The sequence below is a fragment of the Arachis duranensis genome, chromosome 2 (assembly GCF_000817695.3).
Source record: "Arachis duranensis cultivar V14167 chromosome 2, aradu.V14167.gnm2.J7QH, whole genome shotgun sequence".
In the NCBI taxonomy this organism is placed as follows: domain Eukaryota; kingdom Viridiplantae; phylum Streptophyta; class Magnoliopsida; order Fabales; family Fabaceae; genus Arachis; species Arachis duranensis.
The window spans coordinates 62,468,179-62,483,614 of record NC_029773.3 but is presented as its reverse complement, the minus strand read 5'-3'; the positions used below and the strand labels follow the sequence as shown (position 1 = coordinate 62,483,614).

Here is a 15,436-nt window from a genome sequence, read left to right as displayed (position 1 = left end):
GCCTTTGCCTTCGAGCATATGGCTGTGGATACGGCAAAGGCAGGCGTGCCGCCGGCGAGAATCGTCAGGGCCCTCGGGGAGCTCTCGAAGGCGATCGGAGCCGAGGGCCTCGTGGCCGGTCAGGTGGTGGACATCGCCTCGGAAGGCATCGCCGATGTCGGTTTAGAGAAGCTGGAATTCATTCACGTCCACAAGACGGCGGCCTTGCTTGAAGGCGCGGTTGTTCTTGGAGCAATTCTTGGCGGCGGTTCTGATGATGAGGTAGAGAGGCTGAGAAAGTTCGCCAGGTGTATAGGGCTTTTGTTTCAGGTCGTGGATGACATTCTTGATGTCACAAAGTCCTCAGAGGAGCTTGGAAAGACTGCAGGGAAGGATTTGGTCGCTGATAAGGTCACATACCCTAAATTATTGGGCCTGGAAAAATCTAGAGAGTTCGCCGACGAGTTGAATAAGGATGCTCAGGCTCAACTTGCTGCCTTTGATCCTGATAAGGCTGCTCCTTTGGTTTCTTTGGCTAATTACATTGCTTACAGGCAAAACTAGCCTCTCTTGTTGGTGTTGTATCACAATTGATTAAAGTTTAATTTGGATTTTGTTACTTTATAGATATTGATATATATCAGATAGCGATGTATGGAATAATTCCTTCTCCTTTAGTTTGCTTAGTTCCTTTTTATACCTATATTTTTGTATTTTATTTATCATTTGCTCATTTTGTGTATAGCGTTCTCTCTGTCTATATTATTATTATTATTATTTTTTCTTTCCAGAATTCTGAACATGTTCTGTCCTACTACTTCAGCACTCAGCAGGGAGCATACCTTTGAGGTTTCTGAATCTGTATGGTTGTTGAGGAACTTGTTTCACAAACCATGTTGGTAAGGTTTTGAAGCTCGTCTGAATTTCTCTCTATTGTGTGGTGGCTTTCCAGCGTATTAAATTGGCGGCGTTATTGGTCAATGAGTTTTAGTGTGACGGTTCGTCTATCTTCTAATCTCATTAATTACAAATTTCTAAACAAGTTGATTGCTTCCAGTTCCAGAAGCTTATATGTTGTTTGGAATAATCATAATCATACATCACACTGGACAAGTCAGTCAGCCCGATATTTAATTTTTTATAAACTTAAGCAAGTGGCAATCTAGTTACTTGTTATGGATGCTTGTTATTTACTCAACAATTTTTGGGTTTAACGTCCTAATTTGATACTCCAAATGGTGAAATAGACTTTGAGAGAAACAGTAATATTAATATATTAATATTGGTGTTGAAACTGAGAAGACCATAAAGCTGTTTGCTTTCAGCTAATGTTTTTAAAAATTTGATATCTCGCGATCTTTGAGTTGGTCCGTCTGCTGATATTTCTGCAAAGAAAGAGTAAAATTTGGAAACGGGCTGATGATATTACTTAGTAGACTCTAGAGGCCGAAGAAAACGTCATGCTTTGCTAATTGCAACTAGTACTGTCAAGCTTACATTAACGTTACAACTTATTTCGATTCTTGAATGGTTGGAACATAGTGCTATAGGGGCTTCCAATTTGTGTTCCTAACGTTTAAATCGTCCTATTTGTATCGCTAACGTTTGTAAAAGTGATTTAATGTTATCCTGTCGTCAATTACACATCATGAACGCTTTAGTTTGAGTTTTAAAAATCTCTTTTTGAAGTTAGAATACAAATGTCTGGAATAGAATCGATGGCTCATCAAAAGTTGAAACTAATTCCTACAACATTTACATAATTGACTTTTCTATGAATATAATTGAATATAAACACAAATAGTGGGTATAATATTAAAATTGAACACATCCAAGTGAGACTTAATTGAGAATAAATACATTCAAGTGAGAATAATTGAAAAATATAATCCGATTTGTTAATATAATTGATAATAGGATAACATTGAATCACTTTTATAAACATTAGGGATACAAATAAGACGATTTAAACGTTAGGGACGTAAATAGGACTTACCCCAAACGTTGGGGACGATACTTTACTCTTTATTTTATTGCTTTTTCCTTAATTTGTGTTTCAGATTCGCCTTTGTGGATGGTTAGTCTTCTATTGTGGTGTTATGTTACCACCTCTTTTATGGCTGGTTTTATTAGGAAGGTTCTTCAAATGTGTTTTCTTCAACTGGCAACACATCTTGTGAATTTGTGATGGTCTCTGATTTGAAAGAAACTTTTAGACATTGATGTTAAGAGAAAACATTCAAATTGGTTCTAAAGAATTTTGTTTTCCAACAAATTTTACTCTAAAAATCCTCGAGATAATTACTTTCGTTGGTCAAATTAGTTTTTTAGTTTTCTGTAATTTTGTTAAAGGATTAATGTGCCCTTTAATTATATCTTTGTTAATTTAAAATTATGGATAAAGTATACATTTTATCTGAAGTTTGGTAAAAGTTTTAAAAATATTCCTGAGTTTTATTTTGTTTTAAATTTGTTTCAAAAATTTTCGATTTGCATCAAATATACCATCGACGCCTAAATTTTTAAAAAATTTATAAGATTAATCTAATAATAATGCATGAAAATTATGCTTAATTTGCTTGTATTGAATGTTATTTTTATAAAATTATTGTTGAATTGATCTTAAATTTTTTGAAAAATTAGTCGTCAAAAATATATTTGATGCAAATCGAAAACTTTAGAAACAAAATTGAAATAAAATAAAATTTATGAGTATTTTTGAAATTTTGTCCAACTTCAGGAACAACAAATCTACTTTATTCTTTAATTATTTTATAATAAAATTTGTTAGAAATTTATTTATTGAACATGCATTTGATTGAAAACAAAGAAGAAATTAATCTGTTTAACTAGAATACTTTTAAAAAATTTTTAAAATAATAAAAATGTTAGAAATTAACTAATTATAATGTTTGATCCGAAATTCGCAAAGAAAAATTATTATTTTATATATTTACTCTTGATAATAATTTTCGGAAAAGAAATCTACTCGCTTCTAACTTCTGTTCAATGTGTTAAATACAAGTTATTTTCTATTAGATCTTAACTTTTTTAAAATTCTCGTTAATTTGTAAATATAAATTGTCTTGTTATTGAATAGAACTTTACTTTCTAAAAAGAAAAATACAAAGAAAAAAGAAAAAGATAAAAGTTGTAGGTAGTTTTGGGAGCTGTTGTTGAAATTGTCTTTCTATCTTAAATGTTACAATAAAAGTACTTTATTATTTGCACGTTGTTTTCATTAGAGCACGTGAATCGCTCCATTAGAGCACGTGAATCTGTGGTTAAATTGATTAGCATTTAGACTCTGTATTTGAGCATGTGATAATATTGATGAGTAAATGCCTAAAATGGTTCCTGAATTTTAAATTGGTATTTAATTTAATCTTTGGTTTTTATAAATGACCAACTAAATCTCTTAAATTCAGAAATGTGCGTCTTCGTTAGTCCCTCGCAGAAGTGCCGTCTAAACGTTGTTGATGTGGAACATTAACTGCTATGTGGGCATTCCATTAAACGACGCTGTTGAAGGAGTGGATGCCCAAAATGTGTAAAACGACGTCGTTTCAAATAACATCTTTTTCCCCTTTGAATAAACATTTCTTGTTGGTTCCCCCTTCCACTTCAACGTTTCCTACCAAAATTTTAGAAAAGCTTTCTCTTCTTCTCTGTCCGTTCATTCTCCCATACTTTTCATTCACATTTGCTCGCCGAGGATCATCCTTAGAATCTGTTCTCTCCGGTCAGTGAAGGAGTTATCGACGAAGCATCACCTTCGTACATTGCCGACGGTGAGAGGTAACAGTTCAAGTTGATCATTCTCTTCTATTTTTTGTTTTTCATTGAGGGTTCTTGATACTTATGTGTGAATGCGTTGTTGTATATGTAAGGGAGTTGTTTAGAATGTTATGGTTGTTGATGGCGCAAATGTTAGGGTTTAGGGTTTCTAAAATGAAACTTGTAACCACATAAATCATAATCTGGTTTAAGTTATAGTTGGTTTTGGATTCTATTTCTCCATTAATTATTAGGATTCTTTATTTAATTTGTGAAATGCACTTTGTTATGGAACTTTCGAATGAGAATTCTTGATGAAAAAAGAAGGAGGGATAACAGAAGAGTGAATGAGAAATTCAGTGAAAATTGTAAACTGAAAAGTGTGTGTACACTGTTTGCCAAAAATAGAGTAATAAAAAATTTGTTAGAACTGTCATAAGTTCATAACTGACTCCTACCCTTCTAACTTGTTGTTCCTTATCTGTTGTAACTACTCCTTTTCTCTTTTCACTACTAAATTGTAGCATTTGAACCATTGATAAATAAATAAATAAATTAACGTCATTAGATTCAAATGTATTTATACATGTATTTGCATCTTAAATATAAAACTATATACTACTCTGCTTGTCTATGAAATTTAGTTGCTTGTATCCATGAATGTATTTGTATTTTGTTAAATCTAAAACTTGTTACTTTAAGAGTCAAATCCAACCATTCTTAGCACCTCTTGCCTGGCGTACTTTGCTCCATGATTTTTCATTCGTTTATTTAACAATAAAGTGAAAGTGAATTGAACAAAAATAGAATACTATTCAACTCAATTCAATTGTATCCTATATCAGTAATCAGTAAACCAATAAGCAAAACCTTAGAAATTAGAACAACTAACTTCAAAAGACTGAAAATCACATACTCCATCTAGTGGAAGACGAAACAGTTGCAGATACTCGTCACTCTTCAACGCGTCCATAGTCTGTGTGCAAAAGAATAAAGGCATGAGTTACAATGATTTACCACAGAAATGTTGAACTTCAAAAGTACCAAAAATTTATGCGACTCCCATAGCTAAGTTAGAGAGCGTAGATTCCTAATATCAAAATTGTCGAGGAATGACCCGGGACCAAAAATAGGAAGTAAATATATGCATTCTTATTACAAATATAGTTGATTTTTAGTTCTTTGCAATATGGTTGTTTTGCGACAAAATGATTAATCCTGTCTGTTTTGTGCATTGTGCTGTAAACTTCAGATGTGGAGATGCACATGAGGCACCTGTTCGGGGGAGGCAAGAGCGCACTGCAACAAAATTAAAGAGAAAATATGGCAAATTCACCTGCGAAACATGTGGAGATGTTGGTCACACAACAAAAAGTTGTAGAATAGCAAAGAAACAAAAGGCTGATGAGCTAGCAGCTGCTGCAAAGGCTGTTGAAGATGCTACAAATAAGGGTGACATTGGTTCTAAAGGTAACAAAGGTGAGGTTGTTACTGAAGAATGTGAGGTTGGTGCTGAAGGAGGACAAATTGATACTCAAACAGAAGTTGTTGCTGAAGGGGGTCTAGGAGCTGAACAAAAACCTGCAACTCAGGTAATAATAGTATTAAAAACATTAATCAAAATTAGAGTTTGAGTTAATAAATCTAGAAACAAACAAATCCATTTTCTTGTTAACTTGAGAGGATATGTTTTTGGTCAGCTAATATGATTCTTGAGAGTGTTATCATCCATATAATGACACTTTTATTGTTGTTATTGATATCATAGACTGCAAAGACTACAAAGAATGCCAAGAAAGGGCATCTGAGAACTAAAAGTGAGAGACGCATAGACAAACTTCCTGTCAAGAGGACAACTTCATCCACTGCTGCTATTGCTGCGGCTGCTCCACATCCAATTGAGATTTCAAGAGAGGCTATTCAAGGAGCTAGTGTAGCAACCTCTGAAAAATTGGCCTCCTTCTTGAAATTTGTTCCAACTCCAAGATTCAACCTACCAAGAAAAATGTCTAACTAGCACAAAGTGTAGTGGCTTTTTGAGTTCATGTTGTTGTAGTTGAATGCTATGGTTAAACAATCCTGTCTTTTTGTAATGTAACCTTCGAAACCTGTATCCATGGCCTTTGAATGTTGTTATGGCCTATGATGTTTTGGGTTGTGATAGTATGTTATGCACAATGTGCTTTAGCACAAAAAATACTTGTTCCATGTTTCAAAATCAGTTATGTTAAATTAATGAAGTTTTTGGTTTAGTTCATGTTATGATTTATCTCTTTCTGGTTTAGTTGAACACAATTTTAGCAGAATAAATGTAGCATCAAAAGTTAAGCTCATGTCAAATTAGTGTTTCATTTCATTTCATTCCATCTTCATCAAGACATTACATACCACTTAAGAAATTTAAAATTTCATAACATAATCATCATTTGTTGAATATAAACCCAACAAACTAAAACCTATACACACACCAAAAGTAACTACAAAAGCCAGCAGCACCATTGTCATTATGTTCATGGTCTTAACATCACTCTCCAAACTTATCATCCTCCAACTTAACTCATGCAAAACTTCTAGTGAAATGGGTGTTGCACAAACTTGTTCTTCACATCCATCAGCCCAGCAAAAAAAATTACAATAAATTTCATATTGCAAAGTAAAAAGAGCAGGTAAATCCAAACTCAAACTCAAACTATCTTAACATTTTCTTCACAGCCATAATCTTACCTCATAGTTCAGACAACCATAAAATGGTCTACCAGAATTTTCTGCCGTTGTTGAGTACTTCATCACTGTTCGAAGTCCGCAATTATAAAAAACAGCGTTCTTACCTCCCCTATTGTGCATTCCTTTATTTCCATAAGGTCTGCCTGCAGAGTTGTTCCTACTTGAGCTACTTTGACTTCTCTTGCCACCACCCATCATCACTCACACAGACAAGAAATCAATTTGGGTTTTAGGGCGAAGAAGAGAGGTCGAAGAAGAGAAGGAGAGTCGAAGAACAGAAGAACATAGCATACAGTTTGAAGAAGGGAAGACAATTAGGGTTTTATAATTGAAATGGACTAATTTGGGTAATATTAGACAATTCCAGATACCAATTTGAATCAAATTCAACCTTGGCACATATCAGCAACAGCTGAAATACCCACATGGCAGTTAACGTTCCACATCAGCAACGTTTAGATGACACTTCTGTGAGGGACTAATAGAGACTCACGTTTCTGAATTTAAGGGATTTAGTTAGTCATTTATAAAAATTAAGGACTAAATTGAATACCGATTTAAAATTTAGGGACCATTTTGGATATTTATTCTAATATTGATTAACACACTCCATGTACTATAAAATAGAATCAGATCTTCTTAATTATTTTATTCACTTAAAAGAATAAAGCATAATCCTTTATTATATATTTTATAAGTAAAATAAAAAAATATAAGAGAAAAATATTGAAGGATAAAATATGATTTCTTAACATACATTTTTTCTCTCCCATTTCTCTCATTCGGTGCAGTTATTTATTCTCCCACAAAATCTCTCCCTCTCTGTTTGTACTATTATTTATCATTGTTTGACCTTGTTATGATAACCAAAGAATGTCTCAATTATCATTTGTTTCAATTCATTACAATAGTAAAATTTAAAGAGATTAAAATGCATTTATATTTACTAGAGGTTCAACAGGCACTTACCTTTAAAATAACTAAAAATAAAAAAATATTTAAAAATAAACATCAACATTTGTTAAATTATTTTATATTTTTATTATATTTTTTTATTGTATCACACACTCTTATTTTTTTTACTATTATTCTCTATATACATGTCTGTCATTGTTTCAGGCATAATTGTTATATTGCCTTATTTTTCTTTTTTATTTTCTTATTTCCTTATCACTTTCTCTTTAATTATCACCAAGTACCATTATCACAATTTTATATCTTGTTTATCACTTTGATCTATAATCATTTATTCAGTTAATGTTTATGAGTTGTTAAAGTGTTATTAAAAGAATTCGTTTTTGTGTCTTTTGAATATCTAGATGTATTAAAATAATAGTTTTTTTTAATGTATGTGTTAAGTAATTTTATTGTTCTATTAAGAAAAAATTTAAGACATAAAACATTAAAATTTTTTGTTCAAATTATCAAAATTTAATATTAGTAACCCTAAAAAATAATATCAAAATATATTATTTTTAACTAATATCATAAAAATAGTCTATTATTGTAAGTTTTTAACTAATAATTATAAATTTAAATTACAATTTAATATAGTACCTTAGAACAGAAAATTGTCATTACTTTCTATATTTGACTACTATTATATGGGACACTCTGCTGTACAGATTAGAGTGATATACTATTATATAACTTTTGCGTTTGCTTTATTGTGCACATTAATTAAACTATATTTTATTGTTTCATATTGTATGTTTTGAAATAATGCGATCACACTATAAAATTGATATTAGTTTCCATAATTAATATGAATCTTCTTACTATTTTGTCTGTTATTTAAATACTATCCATAAAAAATTAATTATTTAAAATAAAACACTATATAAAAAGATATAAAAAACTTTTGAATTTATCGTTCTGGTTTATTTCTTAATTCTCACCTGATATTACTCAAATTTAATAGGTTGATGGTGGTGATTCTTTTTTAGTAGTTAAAAAATTTTAACTCTCTTTTTTTCTCTTAATTTTATTAAATAATTTTTTTACGTCAGAATATTTTTAACTTTCTCTATAATAAGTATTTTTTAAATTTTTAATGCATAAAATATTATATTTTTTAATCTTAAAAGTTACATATTTTTTTTATATCAGAACATTACAGTTTATTATATTATTATATATTATCTTTGTACCACAAAATAAAATATGAAATTTTATATCTTCTTTTATTACTAATTTTATTTTATTTTAGTTATCTAAATTAGCATATATATTATCCACTTATTTTTTATTACTTATGCAATATTTTTACAATATTTTTTTTTATTTCTAATCAATATTCATTTAAAAAATCATCTTTAAATCTTAAGCCATATAACTTAAAGGTCATTGCATCCATATTTTCTAAAGTTTCAGAAAAATAAAAATTTTTCGTATTTTTATAGTTAATTGAATGGATAAATAATAACGATAATATCATAATTTTATAATGAATAAAGCAAAATAATTTATCAAATTATATTAAATTATTAATTTTAGTTACACTTAAAAGTGAATAACACTTTAAAAATAACTAAAAAAATTAAAAAAATCTTATGTGAATCAATATGTACATAAAATATTATGTAAAGAGAAGTATAAATATGAGGATAGTAAATAAGTGATTATGGAAGAACAAAAAAGAGAAAAAAATAATGGTAAATTTTAAGAGTTGAAATAATAAAAAGAACGAGGAAGAAAAATTTAGATATTTGTTGGGTTATTCCTCTTGAATAGGATAAAGTTGAGCAAAAATATAATGGTTGTAATTTAAAAAGTAAAAACATATGTAAAGACAAAATTAGAAAATAATTTGGATACTAAATTGATAGTTTTTTAACAGAATTTTTGAATAAATAAATAAATAATATTAAAGAAAATTAAAGAGATGAAATACAAGTAAGTAATCAAAAATTACTTTTTAAAATTGAACTTATTTATTCATAAGTGCATTATATTATGTCACCAATAAAAAATAGATTTTTAAAATTGAACTTATTTATTCACAAGTGCATTATATTATGTCACCAATAAAAAATAGATTATTATCCTCAAACATATGTGAAGTATAAACATAATAATAAAGTTGTAATTTAAATATGTAAAGAACCTAAAATAAAAATAATTTTACACATAAATAAAGAAGTAATATGATTTGTTATTTTAAATTTAAAAAAATAATAAATTAAGTATTGATAGAAAAATCTCAAAATAATTATAATAAAACAATCAAATGTTACAATGTCTTAATTTACAACCTACATAAAATCAATCAATAATTATTTTTTTAAAAATAAACATAATATATCTGTACGGTTCCACCTTATAAATGTTGTGATTTGGTTGTATTTTAAAAAAAGTGCAAAAATAGTTTATAAAACTTTTTTTAATGAATCGATTCAATACATTTCTTATGTACCTATAGGTGTTATATTGGATTTGAATCAGATTTCGGATCAATCTATATTGATTGACCTCATCCATTATGTTGTTACTAACAAATACCACTATTTTTGGTTTCGAATCTTCCAAATCATTTTCGCAAGAGGTCTAGACCCATTTTTTATGAGTCTTCGATAAAAAGATTCATTCTCTTCATAAAAATCTATTAGAAACAAACTTTTAGTTTCAGTTAAAATATTAGATTTAGTTACTCATTTAAAAAATTTAAATTACACTTTTACAGTTTTTAATTGTTATTTATACAAAAAAAGAATATAATAGAAACAACAAAGTTTTGATTATAATTACAATTTGATTCTTGATATTGGATATTTTATTAGAACTCCTTTTCTGTTATATTTTTATTTTTAAACATTAGTGTCATAATCCTATCACAAAAATTAACTGCATATAAAATTTTTAAAAATATAATAACAATATTTTAGAGTAAATAAATAAATCAAATTTGATTAAAAATAAATTAAATAAAAATTACAAAGTAAAATAGAATTAAGATTGTAAACTAAGATTTAAAATAAAATTTAAAAATGATTAATTTATTTGTTGTTAAATAATAGAGTCAAGAATCATGTAAAATAAAATGTGGCCTAATAAAATGAAAAATTTTATGAATAAAAAGTTTGTTCATTAAAATAAAAGTACTATAGTATAATTAGTACTAAATGTTAACCAATTAATATTGTATGAGACAATTTAATTTATCTTTAAATAGATGATACATAAAAACTAACGGTTAAACTAATATATTTATCTAAAAAAATTGTAAAACAAATTATTAATGATATATATCAATTAAATAATATTATAAATCAGAAATTTAATTTAAACATTTCATAATAATTTTCTAAAAAACATGTATGCATATAACGAATTTTTTAATTTGTATTCGTCAAAAATTAAGACTGAATTGCAAATTAGAATACAATAAATTTAGACTAATTTTTTTGGGAAAAAGACAAATATGTCCCTGACTTTTTAATTTTTTGACAAATACATCTCTGACAAAATTTAAATACAAAAAAGTCCCTGACTTTAACAAACGGAGGAAAATTTAGTTCTTCCGTCTATTTGCCTCTCACACATCAAATGGAACTGGCTGACGTGGCTGTAACGGTGTCCAGGTGTCCGTTACGGTGCCACGCTGGAAGGAAAAAATGTTCGAAGGACAAATAGGTCCTTACTGATCAAAACGACGTCGTTTTCATAAGGTAACCCTAATGAGATTTAAACTGGGTTTTCTCAAGTAACATACGCAGCAGCTGTTCAGATTTGTTCATGGTGGTGTTGCTTAAATTGATGGCCAGTGATGGAAGCTCATCAATCAAGAGACAACGCGGAGGTGTTGGCAGATGACAGGAAGGCTCGATTGTAAATGCAGCTCCTTGTTCAGTTCAAGCTGGGGATGAGAAAGATTGTATCGATCCAAAATGCTTCTGCGGGATGTATGCGATATTTTACATGTCGAAGACAAATACCAACCCAAACAGACTATTCTTCGAATGCCCATTCTTTAAGGTAAGCTCACGATTTTTCATGTATATGGATGAAGTTGAGAGTTTTTTTTACCAACATATTTTCATACTTTCTGAATTGATTTAGGTGAAACAACCATATTGTAAATTCTTTGTGTGGGTTGATGACCATATTGGAAGAATTGGGTGCATGGAGCCAACAAAGAAATTGGGTGACAATCAGAGCTTAAATGTTGAAGAACATTTTGGGAAGATAGAATTGGAGAACAGAATGGCTGATCTAGAGCAAAGGATAAATTACCTAGAGAACAAGAAAAGCAGTAACTTCTGGGTCATAGTTCTAAGCTTGATTGTTGTAGTTGTTGGTCTTTGTTTATTTAGGGTATGAAAAAAATGTGGATTGTAATGAATTATATCTGTTAACTATTTTAGCTAATATAAATGAAAGAAAGAAGATTTTAATTATCCATATCTTGTTGGCTTGAAATAGATATAGAATGCGTGTAACATACATGTTTACTTTCAAGAGATGAACCTAAGCCAGAAACAAGCCATATATAATTCATTCAATCAACAATAATTCATTCATTCAACCTAAACCATAATATAGGGATATTGTCATACCACAACATAATAACATCTAGGATAAGTAACTGTAACAGGTATATCAGCCCTCGGATTCCAAAATACTAATTCATAAGCAACTAAATTGGCTAAAAGAAAGTTTGCCAATATGGATTACAACCAACTATTGCAGCAAAAAAACTAATTTTTGTTTCCAAAATAAGTCAGGAACAAGCACGTCACTTTGTCTGGTTCTTGAAGCCTGGATTTGGTATAAACTTAAATAGTCCTGTTGTGGCAGAACTTGTTGCTGCCAGTGTCTCCTTTGATACTCCTCCACTTGATGTTGTTCTCACACTTATTGAAGTTGGTGGAGCAACTTGAGTCTGAGTTGCAGTTGGTGCAGGTGGCCTTTTGATTGGTTGCTTTAGCCTAAATTTAGCTGGTGTTTTAGAATGAGTATGTTTTGTTGTCTTGATTGGTGCTTGGCTGAATGGTGTTGCATGTGCTGGAGTGTCCTGTGCTTGTTCAGCTGGAGCTGCCTGTTGTGTATTCTGGCCAACCTACAATATTTATAATAAAGACACATAAATCCTTTATCTTTTATAATGAAGACACATAAATCCTTTAAATTTTGTATTGAAAACACATAAATCCTTCATCATTCATAACGAGGACAACTAAATCCTCATGTGCTTTTTTACCTCAGGCTCTGGAACAGATTGGGATAATGGAAGTTCCACTAGTGCTTGACTACTTGAGTTTTGGTGCTTTGGTTTCCTTGTTTTAGGCTTCCAATTAGGATTAGATGGTGCTCCCTTGCACGTCTTGTAGTTGTGACTCTTCTCGCCGCACTTGCTACATGTTATGCGAAATGTTTTTCTTACCTTGTCCCCTTGGATCAAATCCTCTATTGGATCCTTCTTTCTTTTATGCACCTTTGGCCTACCAATGGGCCTCTTGATGGGTGGAGGATTTGGCTTGATATAACATGTTCTATGCCAATATTCTTCACTGGGAACTGGTTGGATTGAGTGTGCATAAGTCAGATAGATGGACTCCATACAAAGCCATTTGTGCACATAATCTTCTGGCTTGTCATGTTTCTTCCTAATAGCAGTAATCACATGAACACAAGGCATTCCTATAATTCCAAAATCACATAATCAATCTAGAATACATTACTCAGTAAAACAAATTTTTAATCAAAGAGTAAGTAAGTCAACCTGTTAGTTGCCACATGTTGCATGAACAAGTATGCTTCATCAAATCAACATCAACTCTTGATGTCTTGCGACTCACTTCAAACTGCTTCCTCTCGTTGTCACCTGTCCATACTGCATTCCATCTGTTGCTGGGCTTAATCAATCGGCCAAGTCTTTTTTGCTGTACAGGAGCAAGCTTTCTAGGATAATCTGACAGTAGAGTGATATGCTTCGTCATTCTCCTCATGACATAACAGCGCAACTCTTCACACATTGTAAGAATGGGCTTCACTCTGTACTTTTCTATTTTGGCATTCCAGGATTCACACATATTATTTGTCAAAGAATCAACCTTGGGGCCATGGTTAAGGTAAGCCTTCACCACACCCGAGGATCAAATCTTGTAAGATACTCCCATGCCTCTTCATTAATTTTCTTAAACTTTTCCATAGTCTCTACAAACTCAGGAGGGGTTGAACAACTTGCACACTCCCAAACCACATCTCTGACTTGCAGATCCTTAAATTGGTTGATGAAGTTTTTCCACATATGCATCACACAATTACGATGTGGTGTCTCGGGCATCACCTCTTTCATTGCTTCAAGAAGTCCCTGAAAGTAGAAGAATATCATCTCAAAATAAACAAAAAAGCATTAAAAAGTGTGATGTAGTCCACATAATGTTGAAGAATAAAATACACCAACTTCAAATGATAGTGTACAAGGGTATATCAGCAAGCGAAAAATTAATGACAGCAGCCCCTGCCTTGGCTAATGAGAGTAAAAGCTTGTTCAATGATTTAAAAACCATCTAACACATTAGCAAAAGCAATTCACATACGTACAGGTCTAATATAATAAACATTCATCCAAAGGCTTATTTGATAGAACGAACATGGCACTGCCATATGAAGAGAGCTCCTCAATCCAAATTAAAGATCAGCACTAACTATTTAATTAGTTGTAGCTAAATGTCTGGTGTAAGTCTCACTAACTCAAGTTTATAAATTTTTGAAAAATTAAATCAAATGCATAAATAAACTAATGTTAATAAATAAATGCTAACTAATGTTGACTAATGCTAACTAACCTTGGCTAATGTTAACTAATGCTAACTAATGTTGCTAACTAATGTTGACTAATGCTAACTAACCTTGGCTAATGTTAACTAATGCTAACTAATGTTAACTAATGTGATAAAACTTAGAGATTGCATTTTAGTAAAAAAAAAATTAGAAACAGAACAACACTTAATTTCTGCATAATTTTATAAACCAAAAGCCTCATAATAGAAACATAATGAACTAGATTTCAGAACATAAGGATAAACAAATATATTACTAACTTTTTGTTGATCCGACATAAAGTTCCATCCATGCACACTTGCATTTCCAAGATCTTCTTGTAAGAGAGTTAAAAACCATTTCCATGACTCCTTTGTTTCTGATCCGACAACAGCATAAGCAATGGTATAGAAATGATTATTGGCATCTTGGGTAATCGCTGAAAGTAACTGTCCACCAAAGTACCCCTTAAGAAAGCATCCATCCAAACATATTAGAGGTCTACAGCCACTCTTGAAGCCTTTTTTTCATGCATCAGGCATATATATATCTTATCAAACACTGGTGGGGATTGTGGAATTGGTATCACTTCTAAGAGTGCAGTAGACCCAGGGTTGCTGCGTAAGAGTTCGAATAAATAATCCCTCAGCTTTCCATATTGCTTAGTCTCGCTTCCGACAATTCTGTCTCTTACCTCCTTTAGTGCCCTGTAAACCATCTTATCATTAGGATGTATCCCAAACTCATCTTTCAGAAAATCACTAGCCTCCTTCCTAGTCATCTGAAGATGGATAGCTAGCCTTTTTTCAATTTTGTTGCTCAGCCAGTGTTGGTCAGCAGCATTACTCCCCATGTCCCTTACACATGTATGCTCATATTTAAAAGTTTTAACCTGGAAGCACCTAAGAGAATTATTGTAGGATACATGTACAACCCATAGACATTCTTCTCCTTTGCAGCCCACCCGAACCCTTTTTTTTTTTATCATTTTTAATCCACTGAAGCTGCCTACCCTCAGATATGAAGAAGTCCTTCACCACTTCTTTAAAATCATCAAGAGTTACAAACTTGGTGCCTACTTCAAAGTGGCCTTTTCCAAATCCATACTCATCATGAAACTCGGGCCAGTGTTGCTTCTCAGCTTCTTCATCAGAGGAAACAGGGGTATGCAAATCCTCTGAATGGTATTCAT

The 15,436-nt window shown here is 31.1% G+C and overlaps 1 protein-coding gene across 1 annotated transcript in view; it reads left to right on the top strand.

Annotated features, from left to right (window-relative positions):
- LOC107474612 (geranylgeranyl pyrophosphate synthase, chloroplastic) overlaps positions 1 to 656 on the top strand; it is a gene marked incomplete in the record, with an annotated part of 1,537 nt that extends 881 nt beyond the window's left edge. The window contains 1 exon segment of the mRNA XM_016094248.3: positions 7 to 656. Within this exon segment, the coding sequence (XP_015949734.1) occupies positions 7 to 543 (537 nt within the window).
- Positions 657 to 15,436: the final 14,780 nt, after the last annotated feature.